Source organism: Thunnus thynnus, chromosome 6, assembly GCF_963924715.1.
Source record: "Thunnus thynnus chromosome 6, fThuThy2.1, whole genome shotgun sequence".
Taxonomy (NCBI): Eukaryota; Metazoa; Chordata; class Actinopteri; order Scombriformes; family Scombridae; genus Thunnus; species Thunnus thynnus.
Genome location: NC_089522.1, coordinates 875,178 through 894,956, shown reverse-complemented (window position 1 = coordinate 894,956; position 19,779 = coordinate 875,178). Strand labels below are relative to the sequence as shown.

Sequence of the window (19,779 nt, the reverse complement as noted above, 5' to 3'; positions counted from 1 at the left end):
AATGAAGGGGAGGTGGAGTGCTCCGCTGTGTTGTTATTAATGTTGTGTCTCCAGCAGTGGAGAGCAGCCGCTCTGCTGCACCGTTAACTCTGGGGAAACACATCGCTGAGCGGGTGAAGGCTTTCTGAGGTGAAAGAAACTGAGCACCGAGTTATTTTCTTCACCTCACAGTTGGTTTGAGTTGTTTAATGCTGCAGTGTGTTGGTCAGCCGGTCTCGTTTGTTACTGCTGGAGTTTGCTGCTCTGCACCGCTAACATTAGTCTCTGAGTGACAGCGTAGACAGTTATACTTCATGTTTGTCTCGCAAAGGTAATTATTTAGTCATTAAATCAAAAAATGCTTGTAACTGTTGATTTTTTAAAAACATGATCTACAAAATATCTCCAGCGTGTGCATGCTGTATGGGTGCTGCACTGCCCTCACAGTTGAGTTTTTTCATTCTGTCAATATCAATCAAAATCGCAGGATCATCCTTAACACTGGAGCACCCCAGGGCTGTGTTTTGAGTCCCCTGCTGTACTCCTTGTACACACACAATTGTGTAGCCACTTTCAAAACCATCATCAAGTTTGGGCCTGATCACAGATAACAATGAAAAGGCCTATCTGAAGGAAGTAGAGGACCTGACGCATTGTCTCCTCAGCAAGACTAAGGAACTGATAGTGGACTTTGGGAGTAAGGAAGGAACTACACCCCCCTTAATATCAACGGGTCCTCGGTGGAGAGGGTGGACAGCCTCAAATACCTTGGTGTCCACATGACCGAGGGCCTGACCTCAGTCCTGCATACTGACTCGGTGGTGAGAGAGGCAGGGCAGAGAATGTTTCACCTCAGACACTCGAGGAAATTCCGGGTATCCTCTAAAATAATGAGGAATTTCTAGTCCTGGCCCATTGAGAGCATCCTGATGGGGAACATCATTGACTGGTACAGAAACAGTACTGAACAGGACCGCAAGGCCCTGCAAAGAGTGGTTTGTTTGACTGAACATACAATAGGTGGTGCTCCACCCTGCCTAAAGTATATTTACACCAGGCTCTGCAAGAATAAAGCTAGGAGAACCATTCAGGATCCCAGTCACCCAGATAACGGCCTTTTCTCCCTGCTGCGGTCAGGAAGAAGGTACCAGATACATCAGGCCAGCACTGAGAGGCACCCTCAGGCCCCTAGGATCCTAAATGAGGTCACTGCCTAAGACTGCCCCCCCCCCCCCCCAATCATACACATATTCTATCTAATTCTATTTGAACTCTTCTTAATGCATAAATTGATGGAACTGACAGATTATATTACACTGTGATTGCAACTTAAATGACTACATGTGACAAATAAACTTGACTGATTGATAACACATAAACATGAGATAGGGAAGAGAGAGGAATGTTTTTTGTACTCTTTTGTGCTCTCAGCCTCTCCTCTGTAGCAATGAGCACCGTTATCAGGTAAGCAATACCCCACAGGCACACACACGCACACATATATTACATTACATTTCAATATATATACACACAAATCAAATAGGTTTTTGAAGGTCAATCTTAACATTGACATTTTTGGATCAAATCAGCCATTGCCAATGTTTTTGTGACATTATTTGATCTTGAAACCATTTTTTTGCATTTAACATAACATTTCTAAAAAATAACAAGTTCACTGCCAAAAATACATTCTTTTCAGGATGAGTAAGCCTCTGAAACAGCATTTAGACCATTACAATCAATTCAGTGTAGCAGTGTTCTAATGTGTTATCAGCCTGCATCATAGCCATCATGTCGGAGAATTTAAGAGCTGTACTAGCCTGATACATTGGTTAAATCATACCCCGCCATAACAATACAACCTTTATACACACATATGCACACCAACACCATGTCGCACTCTCTGGCAGGTGCAACCTCTGAGTGGACTGTCAAACAAGCAGCCTCCCAAGGATACAATACAGTGAAGGAAGGCATGCCAGGAACAGGCACCAGCCATGCTAGCAGAGCTAGCAGGGTGCATGCACACAATCCCTGCCTGCAATGCGTGACACGACGAGCGATAAGGCGTGAATCAATCACACATGCTAATGATGGAGGCAGATAGATATCCCCCCCCCTACACCCCACACATATACACAAACAAGAATCCAGGAAAGGACGCACTCGTCCTAATCCATTGTCTCGAGGTTCGGCATGGAAACACAGACGAATTGATGAAAGGATGGATGGATTGATGGATGGATGGAAGGATGTAGAAATAGATAGCTCACCGGTTTGCCTTCTTCCTTTCTCTCCACCTCTTTCAGCACATTATCCAGGCTAAGTGTGCATGTGTGTGTGTGTACATGTGTGTGTGTGTATGTGTATGTGTGTATGTGTGGTGAGCCGGCGAGGATACACACTGCTACATCCCCTCCTCTCCCTCTCTCTGACGATCCCTCCCTCTTTCTCTCTCGTCCCTGGGATTTATTTAATTATTTCCTTCCTCCCTCCCTCCCTCCCTCTCACTCGCCTTTTCTTCCTCTGTCTGTTTCTCTCTCTCTTTCTCCTCACAGCTGATAGAGTCGCCTTGCTTTTCTCATGGCTGTTTAATTCCCTCTCTCTGTCTGTCTCTCCTTTCCGCTTATAGAACTTGTTATCCTCGATAACGCAGTGTCTCTCTGTTTTGGCGTGACAGGCAGAGTCAAAAACAGAAAAATAAAGGAAAAAAATTGGAGTGCCTGCCTTGTGCATTAAGAGCTGATATCTGCACAGTACAATGCTCTCTCTCTCTTTCTCTCTCCCTGTCTTTCACACTGTGTCCCTCACCCACCTCTGTGTCTTGTGTGATGCAGCAGTGCTGTAGGCTCCTCCCTGGAGAGACAGCGGTGCCACACAGCTGAGAGAGAAAGAGGGTGGGGGGGGTGCTGGGAAAACGTGGTGGCAGTGGGAGGGGGAGGAGGGCAGAGGAGGAGGGAGGTGTGTGTGGGGGGATGGGAGGGGCTTGGTGGTGGTGGTAGGGTGGGGGTTCTGCTGGAGAATCCGGTGCAAGGCAGGGCAGCCTCTGTCGACTGAGCGCATCATCCAGGATTTCAACACTTCCACTGCCTCCCGCCCTCCATCACTCTCTCTCCACACAGAGGGCGATCTGTTCATTCTTCACATACACACACACACAAAATCACAAGCCCCAGAAAAAAAAAAATGCTGAAAAAAAAAGCTGCTTTCAAGGGGGGGCCTTGTCTATTGTTGTCAGCTCTACCTTTTGATCAGGCCTTTAAGGACCTCTGGCAGTTGAAAGCAATCGGTCCGTTCCAGTTGTTTGGCCTCCGGTATTGCTGCTTGCAGCTTTCTCGAGAACTGCTCAACCAAGCAACTTCATACTTGACACTGCACTTCCCTGCTTCCTCAGCAATACACCCGCCAAGTGTGAAGTCGATCGGATGAACACTTGTCGAGAAAATCGAAGGACAGACATACTTACATACAGAGACTCCTTCCATTTGAGTTAGAATTTACTAACTTCATTTTACCATAAACTGATTGGACTATCAGCAGGAAGAGTGACAGACAGTCTAATTGGATTACAGGACAGAACAAAGAGAAACAGAGCTAAAGTTTTCAGAGAGTAATTGCTGGTGATTGAGGAAGTGACAAGTTGATGGAAAGATGACTGCCAACTTGTTTTTGGGAATGGCACTGCTGGTCCACCACTTTGTTCAACATTAAGTTATCTTCACAAATAATGGATGGATTACCATGACTTTTGGTGCAGATATCCATGGTCACCAGAGGATGAATCCTACTGACTTTGGTAATTTCCTGACCTTTCATCAAACACTGCCATTTTTAGTTAGGAAAGAGACATCTCAAGAAATATTGGATGGAGCACCATTCATTATGGGAATAAAGATTTTGGTTTATTCCCATAATGGGAATGTGGGGCGTTATACACTGTATATTGGCCTGGTTAATATTACCATTGTGGGCATTTAAACATGCTGATGTTAGCATTTCATCCAAAGTGCCAGCGCACAGCTTCACAGAGCGTGGCTACACCATTAGAGGGCATTCAGACTGAAAACAGCCCAGCATTAAACCAACGCAAGAGGCTGCGTTGTTGGGAGTGTGTTGTTTCAGGTACCAGTGACACATAACTTTACAGGAAGTCCAGTTTGAGCAACAGATCCATGACTTTTTTAAGGCTTACTGGACATAAAAACACTACACAGGGCTTTCCTATGATTTATGATTTTTACTAACCTCTGCATTGTTAATGATACAATGTACATACCAAGCAGGAACTACCAAGACTTATATAAAGCCACTAGATGCTCCAATTCAAAAAGTCTCAACTTCTCTCTAGAAATACTGAGTCAATCATTGTTTTCAACAAGTCATTATATTCTCAATCTCTAAATTCAGGCCCTCTAATAAGTGTGCTGGTGGTCATTTTGGAAACTACTGCACTGCTAATAAGATTTGAAGCTTTGAAGTCTGCCATGTGGGCAATGATTGACAGTTGTGATTGCTGCTCTCCCCAGCTCTGGGACTCGCACTGAGTTGGACTATTGTCCCATTATTTCAGTATGTTTAGTGTTACTTGATAAGGATACCTGCTGTGTTAGCATAATGCAGCTAAAGTAGCTAATGTTAGTCCAAGTGTGCAGCACTTCCGAGGTAGTGGGGCATGTTTCCAGAGAATGAAAAGCAACACCCCGCGCTCCTTTTTTGGAAGGTCCTGGCTCCAGACGAAAAAGATGGCGCTGACCAGAAGCCACAACTCTGGGCTTCAAACCAGCTCCAATGCAAAGTAACGGGTGATGTCACACCTCACTACGCCCATCTTTATATACCCTCAATGGCACATACAGTGTTATGATGGTTCACTGCAGCAGTGAAATATGGTCTTCTTATCATGATGGTTAACGTACACTTGTGACGACATGTAAGAGCATAAAAATGATTGTCTGATACTGAATGTCAATAACAGTCTTCGCAATGTGACATAACATTTGCAATAATCAACAGCAATGCCTTTTTCCAAACCACTGTCCCTGTTAGTCTAGTATATTACTCTAGAATAGTCACAAACCACATGCTGCTCACCTGAATTGTAGCAGTGTGGTAGCAAGTCTCAGTGGAGGAGAATTCAAACTATCTGCTTGGCCCTATACCACAAAGGGAAATTGGAAGTTATGTCAATATATTTTGTTTTTTTTCATGGTTTTGGTGAGGTGACCCTTAATGTTTCAATATCTTCACATAGTTTAGCTACTCCATATTTTATCAGGAGCTATCAGTACAGAGTTAGCCTTGAAAAGCACAGACAATTTCTAAAAACTAATGAGTAACAATGTTTCCCTCCCTCTTCCATTCATTATCTCTCTTTCCTCCCTCCATCCTCCTCCTCCTCTATGGAAAGACTGGCTCCATCCTTCCTTCCTCTCTCCACTCATGTAATCCAACAACAAGCAAATTAGGTTTAAAAATCAGAAAACAAAGCAGGAAGCCGCACTTATTAATGTTACATGTAGAATACTACATATCATCCAGCGTGTGTGTGTGTGAGGGGATACATGTGTATCCTTCGTTACCTACCTACAGAATGACAGTCACACTCTGCTCTTCACACAGTAAATCAGTGGTCTGCCTCAGGCCAAAAGCACAGGGCTCCCCTCCCATCCAACGCACACACATACACAAACATACACACACATGCACACTCAGGAGTGCAGTCCACAAGCTACTGAAACATGCTGTCACAGCAAATAGACAGCGAGGGAGTGCAGCAACAACATGAGAGTACATGAGGGGGGGAACAAGAGCATCAAAGTGGCCACTAACACAAAACAGCAGTAAGCAGCAAGTTTTTTTTACTTTGTTTAACCTTTACTTTATTTTTAGATTTATCATGTTTAAATCTGAGGATAAGCAGCAGGGACGAAATGTTGAAACTGTTCAACAGGTCGAAGGCAAGATACCACCACAGACCAGACTGCAGTGAAATCTGCTGTAGATATGTTGGGTGACCTCCTGACCTCTCCTCCAGTGCCACCAAAATTTCCATTTTCACATAAGAAATATACTTGTGATATATTGAATGTATAATATTTTTTAGTCAGGAAGTTGACTGAGAAAGATCATTAAGGCTGGCAGCTCCAGGCTACATTAGCCGCTGCATTTCTCTGGTTCTGCTGCATCAATTTTTGAGAATTGTCACTGTCCATTGTGAATCCAACAATATTAAAGAATTGCAATGCTAAATGGGTGGAGTACTATTTGAATGAATGAGCTATGACCACCCTTAGTGCCTGGTCACACCAGAAAGTGGCATACCAAAATTCATCTGCCCATCCTTCTGAAATATATAATGTTGTAGGCTTGGAGAAGTAGTGGCTACGGGGCTAGTTGGCTAGTTGCCAAGCTAGCTATCACTTGGCACTAACTGACCAAAAAAGTTAACACAATCTATTCAAGAGACATATTTGTACCATTAACTTCTGTCTCTCCACTGACCATGTCTCTTTTGTGAAAAATATTCTGACAGCAGGGTTGTATAAAATTGGATGGTGCAACCCAGCTCTTATGATTCCTTCATTTTGAACTCTCTGGCTCTATTTAATTTCAAAGGTCAGTCTGTCAAGATGGTTTGCAGTTGTTCAACATCATAAATTCTCAAGTCAAAGTTCACCAAAGTCAAAGCCTCCATGAGTGAATTCACTTAATGCAGCAACTCCTTTGCTGGTGTGACTGGGAAGAAACTGTCCAATTTGCACATATGATATCTTATACTCTATTAGGAGGACTGCCATGAAATTGGCTGAGCACAGTCATGGTCCCAAGAGCATAAACCCTTTTGATTTTAATGACCACACTTCCTTTCCTCTACCAAGTCATTTCAATGTGCAGTGTTAAGGGGGAATTTCATGTCAAGAAATCAGAGCAGCAGTTTAACTCCTGCAGTAACTTGTTATGTTCAGTTATTTAAACAAATGTCAGCATTAATGTTGGAAAATGGGTGCAAACTGGCAGCTGTAGTTTGCTGTTGAATTGTATTATGTCTAAGAGGTATAACCACAGAACTGTGCTGATTAAGATCTGAAGCTGAAAGCAACCATGCGACCCTCCAGTAGACAAAACTACTGAGTGTGCATCTAACAAATCTGAGAAAAAAATCGAAGAGTTACAATTTACAGTAAACGCTCAGTTTTCAACATGGAATACACCCCTGGCTGCAAAACTGCAACTCAGTAATCAGAGTTAACCTTGAATCATTTCTGACTGTGAGCTGCATTCACCCACCTCTACTTTTCCTGACAAGTGGGGTTTCTCTATAGGTGATCAAGACAGTGTAACAGTGGTAGTTCTACAGCACACGATCCTGTGAACCTGCCACTACGTTGGACTCCTACTGTAATTAGGAATCCTAGAGGGGGATAAAGAGTGAAAGCAGAGCTGATTTACTCACTGTCCTCTCCAGGGCAGGGCATGCCAGGCCGCTCCGGTATACTGGGGAACACTGTAAAAAGACAGAATCACAGAAAACTGAATATTTCAATCTGTTGTTTGTCTTCTCCTGTCACCAAACAGAGGGGTGAGAAATAAAATGCAGTGAAAGTGAAAAACCCTAAAGGCTATTTAAAACATCATACCCCAAAGAACAAATTGCACTTGCAAATAAAACAGTGCCAATGAAAATCAGGCACACACTAGTGATGTGGCATGAATAAAGGGTTGGGTAAAACCCTTTAAATGCCATTTCTTAAATGTTAAGGTGCATCCATAGTCTTCAAAAGACCTTTTCCATGTTGTCTAAAGGTCAAAAGGCTTTAATGAGATATATAAAACACAAATTATAGAGATGGTATTCCACAATATAATGAAAATGGAAAATGAAAGTAGGGCCAAACTCACCATGCAGCAGCAGACCAGACCTCTTGGTTCGATTGTAAATACGAAATGCCTCCTCCAGTTCCATCTGAGACGAGATGGTACAAGGGTCTCCTACACACATACATATTTTACAATCAATATTATAAATCTGATTCTATCCTTGCACTCATTCACTTTGCATGAACACGTTCTGTCTAGCTAAACTGGTGTAGCTGTCACACTAGATTATTCATAATGTTGCTTGTTCAATGCTGCACACACAAATCAGCTTCATTGTAAGACCTTCACTACCCAGAAACTATATAGTATGTAGTTAAAGGATCAGTGTGTAGGATTTAGTAGCATCTAGCAGTGAGGTTGCATATATATATATATATATATATATATATATAAAACGCTTCCATCTATATGCACATTTAATCGGTTTGATTCTGTTTGTTGTGTGATGTGACAGCAATGGCAGGTCATACTGTGTTTCTGTGTTCAACACTGTTTAAAAAAGGTCTCTATGATTTACAAGATTGTTATGATATTAAGTTATCGCTGTGCGGTGCTAGAGAGACCAGATTAGTTCCTCGTTGTTTTCTTTAAATAACTCACAGCCAACGTACTTGACAAATCATCATAGCTGACTGACAAGGCAGGGATCAGTCATAGTCAGCCTTCAAAAAAATATGCAAAACAGTGAAGGCAGTGTGAACCCACCTTGTTCAGTCTAAAAAAATCTACCAAACAATCCCATAAACAAACACATCTGATCCGTGAAAAACCTTCTCAAACCGTGGCTCGGTTAGCAGCCTCTGGTGCGCTGGTTGCTATGGAAATCGAGTGCTCGTTGACTCATTTCATATCTGCCACAGTCTGCAGCAAAACTAAATGAAAAGTCAGATTGACTTTAACAATGAGAAACATAAACTAACTGTCTACACCGCAGCAGATCTGTCTCACACACAGCACAGTTGGTTGCCGCGACTACTAATTATTGCAAGCAGAAATAACCCCGAGGAAAAATGTCCTGTATATTTATGTACACTATGCAGGCATACTCAAACACAGTATTCATAACATTTAAGATTACATGAATGCCTGATGTTACTCATATTGACATTATCTCTGGTGCACATCTTCACTGAGATGGATCTCAGCTGATTACAACTGTCACATAATGTCACAATAATGCTGTTATTCATAGAACAGCTCAAAAAAGAATAGAAGTTACCGAGGTACAGACCTCTAGGACCTCTACTGGTATAACAGAGCCCATTATTGGGGGTTGCTGCTTTCCTGTTGAAAGGATAATACAATATTCTTTAACGACACTGTGTTTTTCCATTGAATTTGTATCCACAATCTGCATCTAGCCAGCAGCAGATTTACTTTATTTCAGACTGTGCCTGGACTGCAGGACAGCTTAGTTAGATGTGATGTGTCTGAGATCATTAAGTTAAGAATATAAAATATATTGTAGCAGTGGTGTAGCGGAACGTAGTTGATCCGTGATCAGTACGGATCATCCCCCATGGTTTGGCACGCACGTGAACCGCGGATTAACTGTAAAAACTGCTGTAAGCACAAGTCATGGACAGACATCTTCACTAACAGGGATTCTGAAGAGCAATGACCAAACCAGCATCTAACAGGTCCGTAGTGACGTCTGCAGGTATGTTTACACGCTGTTTAACGTGCCGCAGCTGAGCAGCTAATTAGCATCTAGCTGCTAACTGATGTCAGCGGTGCACTTCTCCCTGGTGAATGAACGTTTCATTCACTATCATGTTTAAAGGAGGAAGGTATCAGGCCTCATATTGCAATTTAATTTAACAATTGAGCTTTGAATATTTTATATATTTTAAGATTTTATTTAAACTTTGGACATCTTGAATGTTGTTTTCATTTAACACCATGGGTAAATGTTCCTTACTGTAACAATTCTGTTTTACAGAATATATGGAAAACGAATGATGATGATCTGAAAGATGATCCGATCAATGACTCAAATCCATGATACGCTCTGAATCGTGAGTTTTGTGATCCATTGCACCCCTATATTGTAGTGAAAAACTGCATATAATTTATGAAGTTGTAATATTAGAATCTTTATTAATGCAGAGTCATTCATCCTTTTTAGGTTTAAAGCCCTTTATTTGGATGGCCTGTCTTCAAAAAAATGTTAATTCATACATCAAATACCTCATTTGAATTTTAAAGGGTAACTACACCCTCAAATTCTCCTAACTCCCTCTCTCCCAGCATATTTAACAATGCAACAGAGGAGTGGGGGGGCAACACTTGTGTGTGTGTGTGTGAAACATAGCCATAGCCTTGCTGTTTATTGCACTTAATGTTACTGTTCATCTTGTTAAAGGACCGTTTATTCCAGTGGTTTTGCACAATAGTCCAGTAACTTCTATGGACCGACAACCACTTCCCAGTTCATGCAAGTGGAAGTGTGTATTAGTTTTGTTTTCCTTCCAGCGGTTCACTGGGTTCAGTCAGTAAACTATCAAAATCAACTCACATAGACTTGCTCAGCATAACTAATGCATCACAATGAAACATCCAGACTGGTTTCATCAAAGTTACTTAATTTCAAAGTTGTGTTTGAATGTGTTAAAATCAGTGATTTTTGAATCCTTCCTAGTGGTGCATTCATGTACTGAAGTGATGGTCTGATGACAGAACTTCTCCATTCTGCTGCCACATGGCATCACATTCATAAGCCGAGATGTTTAGAAAGTCAACAAGGAATATGAATAATTATCTGACATGAGTGTCTGATAACAGTAAAAAGTAGAGACACTTTCACAAGAAAATGTCAGGCATCAAAGAGAAGATGATAACACTTTTTTATAGATCCATCTACAATTTAGTCATCTTGTTTGTTCAGGCTGTATTTCTGTAATTTTGCTTTCTTAGTTTATTCTGTACACACAACATCTACAGCATGTCTGTCCATCCTGGGAGAGAGATCCCTCCTCTGTCACTGTGAGTTAGAAATGCAGATATGTCTTTTGGTGGCCGAAGCAGTGAATTTTAAGCTAGGTGTATCCTCTGAACGTTTTATTTTGAAAATCATTTCAGGAAGTGACAGGCACTAACAGAGGGTGTTAGCAGATAGTAGTTATTTACATGCAAACCCACTGGTGTGGTCCTCCAAGTCCTGAACACTGTATCAGCAGTTCCATGTTTACTGCTGTGGTCTTCCTCTCTCTGCATGTGGTGGCAGCAGTGTTCACAGTCACACCTTTTTTGGTTTGCTGTGTGTGTTTTTGGGTGTTGGTGTTTCAACCTCCCTAGAAAGTATGAGGTCTAACCGCGTTGTTTACTTGTATTGAGCGTTACATATAAATAATTGTAAATTGTGTATTGTAATAAATTTACCTTCTGTTCAGTTACACATGAAAAAGCATACTGTATGTAAAAAGTATATTTTACTTTACTTTATTTATATATATATATATATATACATATATATATATATATGTACATATATCTGGATATGAGCACTTCAAGTCACTCCAGTGTGAAATGGGCTCTCTGGCCACTGTGCTGTATTTATTTAGCAGTAGAGTCAAAGGGACACAGCAGGTGCCTTCAGGACAGACTGCAGACTGATGGACAGTATTTGACCGTGAGGCACACCCACCTTCATCATCGATCCACTTGAGTGTGATGGGCTGCTGCTTGGCAACACTGCACATCGTTCTCACCTCCTCACACAACTCCACAAAGGTTACCGTTGCAGCCAAGTCTGTGATCAACATGTCCCTGAATGTCCAGACACACAAAACACACAGAGAAGATTGAGTCACTGGGTTGTAAAGTGGAGCAGAAACCAGGAGAGCCCACAGGGGGGTTAGACGGAGTCAACAGCAACATGACAGATTCTCTCACTGTTTGTTGAATTGAAAGTAAACTTCCCACATGGTCGACTTATTGATATTGTAGGTTACTAACAAGGAGACTCAATCTGAAATGATTGGTACAAACAGGTTTCATGCAGCTGTGATTCAGCGGGCTCTGAGCAGCCTCAGCTGTTTACCACGTAGTAGTCAAAGTTTACTGGCACATTCAGAGGCTGTTAAACTGTGCCGTCCACAATTTAGATAAATGAATAAAATTAAAAGGGCACTCCACCAATTTTAGACATGAAGATCAGTTTATAGTGAGTTGTATACTGAGTGTTTATTCTTGACCTTGGAAATAGTTTGACAAAATAATCTTAGCACAGATGTTGTTTGCTCAGCAAACTAAGAAAACACAAGGTCCACATACCATCTCAAGATTATTGTGTATAATATTTGCTATTTCTCTGGGTGAGCTTGAGCTTGGAGACAATGCGTTTACTTTACAGGCCTTAATGCTCAATTCCAGTTTCTTAGTCAGATCCTGTTTGAGTTGATAGTTGACATTCATGTTTGTGAGTGACATGTCTCCGGCTGCAGTGTGAACACCACTGAGGTCCTAAACTGCCATTTGTGAGCCGCATGCATACAAGAATAAGATCCTTCCATTTTGATGATTGGAGGCGATGTGTGCAGAGAAGTGAGATGTTAGAGAAACCACATGAAATCTGATCTGACAGCAGTCACATAGCCAGAGATCAGATATGAATCAGATCTGATGTGAAAAAAATCTGATTTAGTTTGTTCACACTGTGAAAAAATGAGATCTGAGTCACTTGACGACAAAAATAAAAATTGGATTTGGGCCACTTCAGCATGCAGAACGTAGCCGAACAGAGACAGAAGTGTTTAACAGACAGAGACCTGATGAAATATGCTATCAAGTTGCATTCTGGGAAGTGTATGATGACCCATACCTGGGACTGAAAAAAGAACATCACATCACTACCACAGTGATTTAACACTGCCTTCCTAATTCAATGCCTTCATACTACTTGCTTTTATCTTCTGATATAAATGACGGTATAAACGTTGCACAAGAAACTATTAAAAAGGATCCAGTCTAGTCCAGCTGCTGTAGTTGTGGTCATAGGCATCTGTTTCTGAAAGATAAATAATACCTGGCCAGACAACACTTTCCTCTGATTATTCTGGAAACACTTTCACAGCAAAGACTTTTCTAACAGTCTGGTTGAAAAATATTCTGTGTGCTGCACGATAAACAGATTCATAACCCGTTTTATAATTCAACTTGACAAACAGATGTAATGATATTACAAGAGAAGCACAAGCTGGGGCTATAATAAGAAACTATGGTAGCAGTACAGGTTATAACAATAGTAGTAGTAATACCAGTAATATTAATACAGTAGTATCTGCAGTACTGAAGTAATTGCTCAACAAAATGAAGATTTTATTTTGGCTCCATTTTCTTACACACTTAAAACAAAGTAAAGCGAAGCAACAAAATCCTTCATTTATTTATCAAAAAAACCCAAAGTTCTGAAATGTAAAATGTAAAACACAAGCAGCTGAACAAGAACTTTGCTTCAATAAAATACAGTGTTTTGTAGGGCTGTAGTCAACCAAAGAAAACTGTTGGATGTTACGAGACACAGTGAACTCAGCAGCTACACATTTCTCTGTTTAGCATCGTCAGGTTAGGCTAACCTATTGTTGCTAATTTTGGAGCTAACTTTTCCAGCCGTTGGTGAAACAACAGACGAGACTTTTCTTGGTCTTGAGAAGCTGCAGCATTTATTAACTGACACACTGTAGTCTGTACTGAACATTTACTGACACACTGACAACTTCCTGCTAACCTTTTCCTCTGCTCTGCTAGCATTCACCGTTATTTCTCTGCCGCTCGCTCTTTCCCACCCGCTACGCAAATATATTACGCAATGTCATATTCCTAAACTGAGTTACGCTACCCTGAGTTTCCCAGGCAACGACACAGAGGTTGACTCACGTATCGGAACCAAGCAGCAACCTCCGGGGCTGTAAAATGAAGCCAATGTGGAAGTGCCAAAAACAGTTCCTTGAATGGCCAAGTCATTCTCCATAGACCCCCATGTTAAAATGTCCAACTTAACAGCAGAAATAAACATGTTTACAGTCTGGTACAAACAACGGTTTTGGTCTCAGTAGCTAATTTTCCCATTTATGACAACTGTACGGGGGGTGAATTTTTTAAAACTCACCCATTTAAATTTTATTAAGCCGTAAAGTTATGCATAATGAAGGACATGGCCGCTTTGAGTGACAGGTCCGCCAGCCGCTAGGTGGCTTGTTTCAGCCGTTCGGCCCGCCTCTTTACCCATTTTTGATTGGCTGGGAGTTAGGCAGCGTCATGCACTGCCAAGATGGCGACGGCCCGAGCGGCTCACTTTGAGCTTCAAAACCGCTCTTTAGAAACCAACGGGTGACGTCACGGTAACTACGTCCATATTTTTATACAGTCTATGATCAGAACACGCTGCACAGAGGCTCCCAAACACTACTGATTTCTGATTGAATGGATATTTGTGTTATTTTTGGCATTAGAAATATTTTTTTGGCCTGGCGGTTGTTCTCATTATAATTACAGGAGAAACACAGATTCAGTAAATGTTGAGTACAGTTAGACCCAGCAGGCTCCATCAGGTTGGGAGAGTTCAAAGTTGTGAAAACAACGGGGGTGTTTTGAATACACCCCCGTTGTTTTCACAGGTAATTTGTTAGTCTGTCCCTCCCGCTGCAGGAAATAATGAATTAATCCTGGAAGGCTGTTGATGTAGCACTTTTCTCCTTATGAAAATAACACAGAGATGATTCGACCAATGAGAATTTGGTCAGACGAGAGCATATCTACCAACTAATCAACCAGGAGACTACAGCCCTCGTGTTTTGTCAAGTTTATGAAACATCTGAAGCTGTCTGACACAAAATTTGTTCAGTCATGACTGAGCAGATGAGTTTAGGAGTGAAGTTAAGGAAATAAACTTTTCCCAAACAAGTCAGAATGTTTTGAAGTAAATATCTTGAACACAGATTTTGTACTAATTTGAATACTGAACAGACGGGACAGACGTCGGTTGAAACCAGTGAACATGAACTTTGATTACAGTTGTGTTGTTGAATGCTGCCCTGAAAGAGGAATTTCACATTGATATTGGCCTTCAAATACCCTTATCAGCTGATGACTATTTTAAATAAGGGCGTGCATCGTCAGTTTCAACACTAACCCTCAGTCCTCTGCTGCTGGCTGAAGAAGACACTGAGGACAGACTGTGTTCACATTCAACAGTGCAGCTGCAGCCAGAGGCCGACATGAGCCTGTTTTACACTGTAAACAAATAAAACACCTACAACATGCTTCTGAATGTAGACTGTGTCTGTGTGAGTGTATCTGACAGCTTTCTGTAGGTGTGTGTGTGTGTGTGTGTGTGTGTGTGTGTGCGTGTGTGTGTGTGTTTATGGTGAGTGTTTGTTGGACTCTGTCAAGGTGGAGCACAGACAGCTTGTTTCTCAGCGGGCACTGCCCCACACAGTCAACACCAACAAGTCAATGTGGAGTGAAGTCAGACACACACACACACACACACACACACACACACACATACACACACACACACACACACACACACACACACACACACACACACACACACAGACACACACAGACAGTACAGACAGTACTTATATTATTGTACTTGTTATATTTATTAGCATTTGTCCTACAGTATTTTGGATATCATTAAACATGGTCTTTTACTTCATGTCCAGACATACTAATAAGAACGCTGTTGGCTCTACTGGTTGTTAAAACCCAGACGTGCACGAGGAAAAACCTCTTACAGTGTCTGACTGAAGGCAGCTGCAAGAATCTGACCCTTGAACTATTTGCTGAGTGCATATAGTGAAGAGTGCTCAGCACACCAAGCGATTTGTCATGTACAAGAACATAAACCTACCTATCAACATGTTGATCTTTGACCCCTCTAATCAAAATATTTCTTTTACTTCTCGCTAGAATACTGTACAATGGTGACTGCGTCCGATGATGGATGATAGTGGGACAGCCTCGACTGATATTTATTCATTGACCTATTGATCTGTTATTGTGGGGTATGTTAACACTGAGGATACACTGTTGCACTGGAGGAGTACAGTAGTTTGTCAGTAGGGATGATGGGCACCTATTCTTCAGAGAACTGTATCTACAGCACAGTACAGCTTAACAATGACTGTTTCACTGGCAATCTCTCTTATATATTCTCTTATATGGGTTTTTGTTAACACTTAAAGAGAAGCTAATATGGCTGCTGATAATGTAACAATCTGCATTTTTATCTGTTTATTTTGGTGAGTAACTTACAGAATAACAACTGTTAAACACACATATGTTTCCATGAACATGTGACAAATGAAAAAAGGTTTTTAAATGGTGTTGATATGCTTCTACAATACATGTACTATAGGATTAAAATATGGATGGTTTCACAGTTTTTCAAGTGTGTCTTAAAACAACAGCTTGCTGTAATCATTCCTCCTGTTCATACTGACCATCAGAAGATCCCTTCATAATGAATCCACAGTCCTCCTTCTGTGTAAAAATGTATTTAAAAGTTGATCTGAAGCTAATATGAATAGTTTTCAGGTCTTATGTGAACAGCCAGGTGTAAACCAATGACCAGCAGTTCAATATGAATAGTAAAAAGGGATTAAAAGCATGTTCAGCACACCGTGTCATTGAGGAGGGTTGTGTTTTAGGATTATATGAAAACTGACTAAATCCACACACACACATTCACCTCTAAAATCATTTTGAGGGTATGACCAAGCTGAGAGTTGTGAAGCAGTTCTGACCTGCTACCTGATGAGCATGTTATGTGACCATCAGCTCACTGTTAACGAACCTGAATAAAACTAAACCTTCTGTCATTGAGCTCTACACTGAGCCATGTCGCTCCTGTTGCATGCTGACTGGATTTATAAGCTACTGAACAAGGTCGGAGGATTTTCCTCCTCATATTTTAGTCTGTTTAACATTTTCTGATCTCTTCATCATGAGATGTCGTGTACTGTGGACCCTGTTACTAGACTGATCAGGAGTTATTCACTCATGCACTCAGTGTCAGGACAATATCGACTAACTCTTTCTGGGATCACTAATCAATTAGTTGATACACCAGAAATCATCAATAATATTTGTATTTGATTAATCTTTTAATTCATTAATTAAGTAACACAACTTTAAGTGTAGTTACAATAGCTCTACTGATACAGGCCACTATTATTGGATGATGTCTGTGTCATGCATGCCTGACAGAACAGCACTTCTATGTTAATCAATACAGTCTATCACTACACGTGTCACACACACTATACGCACACAATCGTGACCTGAAGCGTATTTTTAGGCTTCAGTTCTATTTTCCTCTGTTTTACATGTGTAACTACAGTCATTGTGCTCTGAGTGCAGGTGACCTACACTCAACACTGTACCTGAACGCCTCCTGTGGAGACACATTAACTGTCATGTATGAAAACGAAAAACAACAAATCTTCACTTCTGAGAAGCTGGAACCATCAAATATTTGGCTTTTTTTCATGAAAAATAACTGAAACAATGAATCATTTGTTAAGATAGCTGCTGATTCATTTTCTGACGATCAACTGATCGATTAATTGACAAATCGTTCCTGCTCTAATTCCAACTATAAAAATACGATACAGTTGAAACTGAATACTGTTTCTTCAGGACCAGTATATATAAACTGAGACAATGTCAGACAAAACATAAATGTGATACAAACATTTAAAACATTAGTGGGAATATAGGATGGTGAGGGAACATTACAAGAAGGCTACAGGTTAAAAGGATGAGCCTCTGGGCCGTGAAAGAAGGACCAAACACCTGTTGAATGGTTGATGGAGCCATACCAGAAGACTGAAGTGTTTACAATGAGTTAGCTTAACCTGAAGATGCTAAACAGAGAACTTGAGAACAGAGAAATGTGTGTCACCCACACTTCTAGTGTAAAAACTCTACAAACCATCTACTCTAGTAGAACAGGCTTTATAAGTTGGCATTAAAAATTAAAACACCACATGGAATTTCATGAAGAGCCATTGGTTCAGTGTTGTGAGCTGGTTGCAACTGTGAAAGAAATTATGCAGAAATCACATTTTCCAAATTATTGCAAGATAAAAACATCTCAATTTGAGGAGTATTTGAAGTTGAAGAATAAAAGACTTATTATGTTTCTCCAAGTTAAGCTTATTATCAAAGATGACATCATAAATGTATAAATACACCTGCGTACGTATCAGAGCTACAGAATGCTAACAGTATACAGAGAGGTGAACTCATTTAAGACCACAAACACAAGACAAACCTGTCAGCATCAGAATATATGATCCAGTGATGAGTGACAGCTTCACAGTCAATTCACAGTCACAAGTTTTCAAGTCTGTCTTCAAGCTGAGCTCAATAACCACTTAGGAAAACCAAAATCAAGAGCTAAGCCAATCAATCAATAAATCAATCAATATCAAAGTTGATCAAAATTCCATCACAGTGTTTCCCCTGTAATAGTCCAGGCCAACGAGAACCCCCGCCAGGCCAAAAAATATTCTTTTAATGCCAAAAATAACACCAAATATCCCTTCATTTGGAAATCAATAGCATTTGGGAGCCTGTGCAGCACTGTTCCAATACATGAGTCAACCTCTGTGTGGTTGCCTGGGAACCAACCCCCCCCCCCCCCTCCACCAAGCCCACCACTGCCGCCACCCCAAAGCAGTCAATCTAGGGGAAACACTGCATCAAATCCATAACTCTGTCAATATTAAAGGCTGAGCAGAATCCAATAGATCAAATCAATCAGAAGCCACAAATCAAACATTACCGGCCTGCGATAATGAATGAAAAACCTGAGAGGTGGAATAAAAGAAAATTATTCATATTAGCTTCTGATAAACTTTTAAATACACAGAAGGACTGTGGATTTTGTCCCCCATCACTTCCATTGTAAGTGCATTATGAAGGATCTAACAGTCACCTGACTGGAAGGAGGAATATGGATATAAAATATTATCGAGGACCTTCAATGATGACTTTTTACAAATGTTGTGTCAGTGTTTGTAGAAGTGGTAGGCTATAAGAAAGCCTCGGTCCCAACAGGGAAGGTTCTTTTCATCAACACAAGTGAACATTTGAATTTGATACACTTGGCAATGACTCATAATAAAGCAAATAGTAGAAGATAACGAGTAACATAGTAATAGAAAACAAACAGTAATTGTTGGCCCAGGTCATTTTGACTTTGGTCAGGTGAAGTTATGCAGGAGAGCAGTGTCAGTGTGGCTGACCCTGGCTGACTGCTAACACCACCACATACTGGACTACAAGTCTCCATTCCACAGGTGTTTCCCCTCGTTATGTCACCTCCTGTCTACTTGTTTCCTACAGCTAAGTTTGACACTTACCCACAATAATGTGCTTTAATTTTCACCAACTCCGACTCCAAGTCCATTATGGATCCGTTTGACGCTGGCATAAGCATTGTACAGTTTGGTTTATCTCCCGACTAGCCCGACGTGAACGGGACAGGCCCAGACTAGCTGTATGACGTCGGAAGATAAAGGTTTGGTGAACAGGCCAGAGGTAACCTGTCGTCTGGTCCAGAACTTTCCAGAGAAAAACTACTTCGAGCTACTTTGAAGTTTCTTTCGTTTGGGCAGCAGAAGAAGCTCCCTGGTTCAAGAGTTGTCAAGTTAGTCTGAATGACTTCATCTTTTCCGACTTGACTTTTCAAAATAAAAGACATGTTACCTGAAGTGTCCTGCGCTGCCGTCAGAGTCACAGTGATGCTTTTGTTTTGGAAGTAACAGTTCTTCATCTGTGGTGGTTTTCAGGGTAACTCTGGGTAACTTGACTCAGTTTCTTATGGTTCACTATGGTTACCGGAGTCCAAAGTCACCTGTGCCGTTGTTTTTAACGGGGCTTATTAAAAAGCCCAGAACAGTC

The 19,779-nt window shown here is 41.1% G+C and overlaps 1 protein-coding gene across 1 annotated transcript in view; it reads right to left on the bottom strand.

The window, feature by feature from the left end:
• prkcz (protein kinase C, zeta) overlaps positions 1 to 19,539 on the bottom strand; it is a 135,940-nt gene extending 116,401 nt beyond the window's left edge. The window contains exons 1-4 of the mRNA XM_067591195.1: positions 19,239 to 19,539; positions 11,504 to 11,625; positions 7,879 to 7,968; positions 7,433 to 7,483 (exon numbers count right to left, since the gene is read on the bottom strand). Coding sequence (XP_067447296.1) covers positions 7,433 to 7,483; positions 7,879 to 7,968; positions 11,504 to 11,625; positions 19,239 to 19,315 — 340 coding nt within the window. The 5' untranslated portion in view covers positions 19,316 to 19,539. The remainder of the gene's footprint in view (positions 1 to 7,432; positions 7,484 to 7,878; positions 7,969 to 11,503; positions 11,626 to 19,238) is intronic.
• Between the last annotated feature and the right edge of the window lie 240 nt (positions 19,540 to 19,779).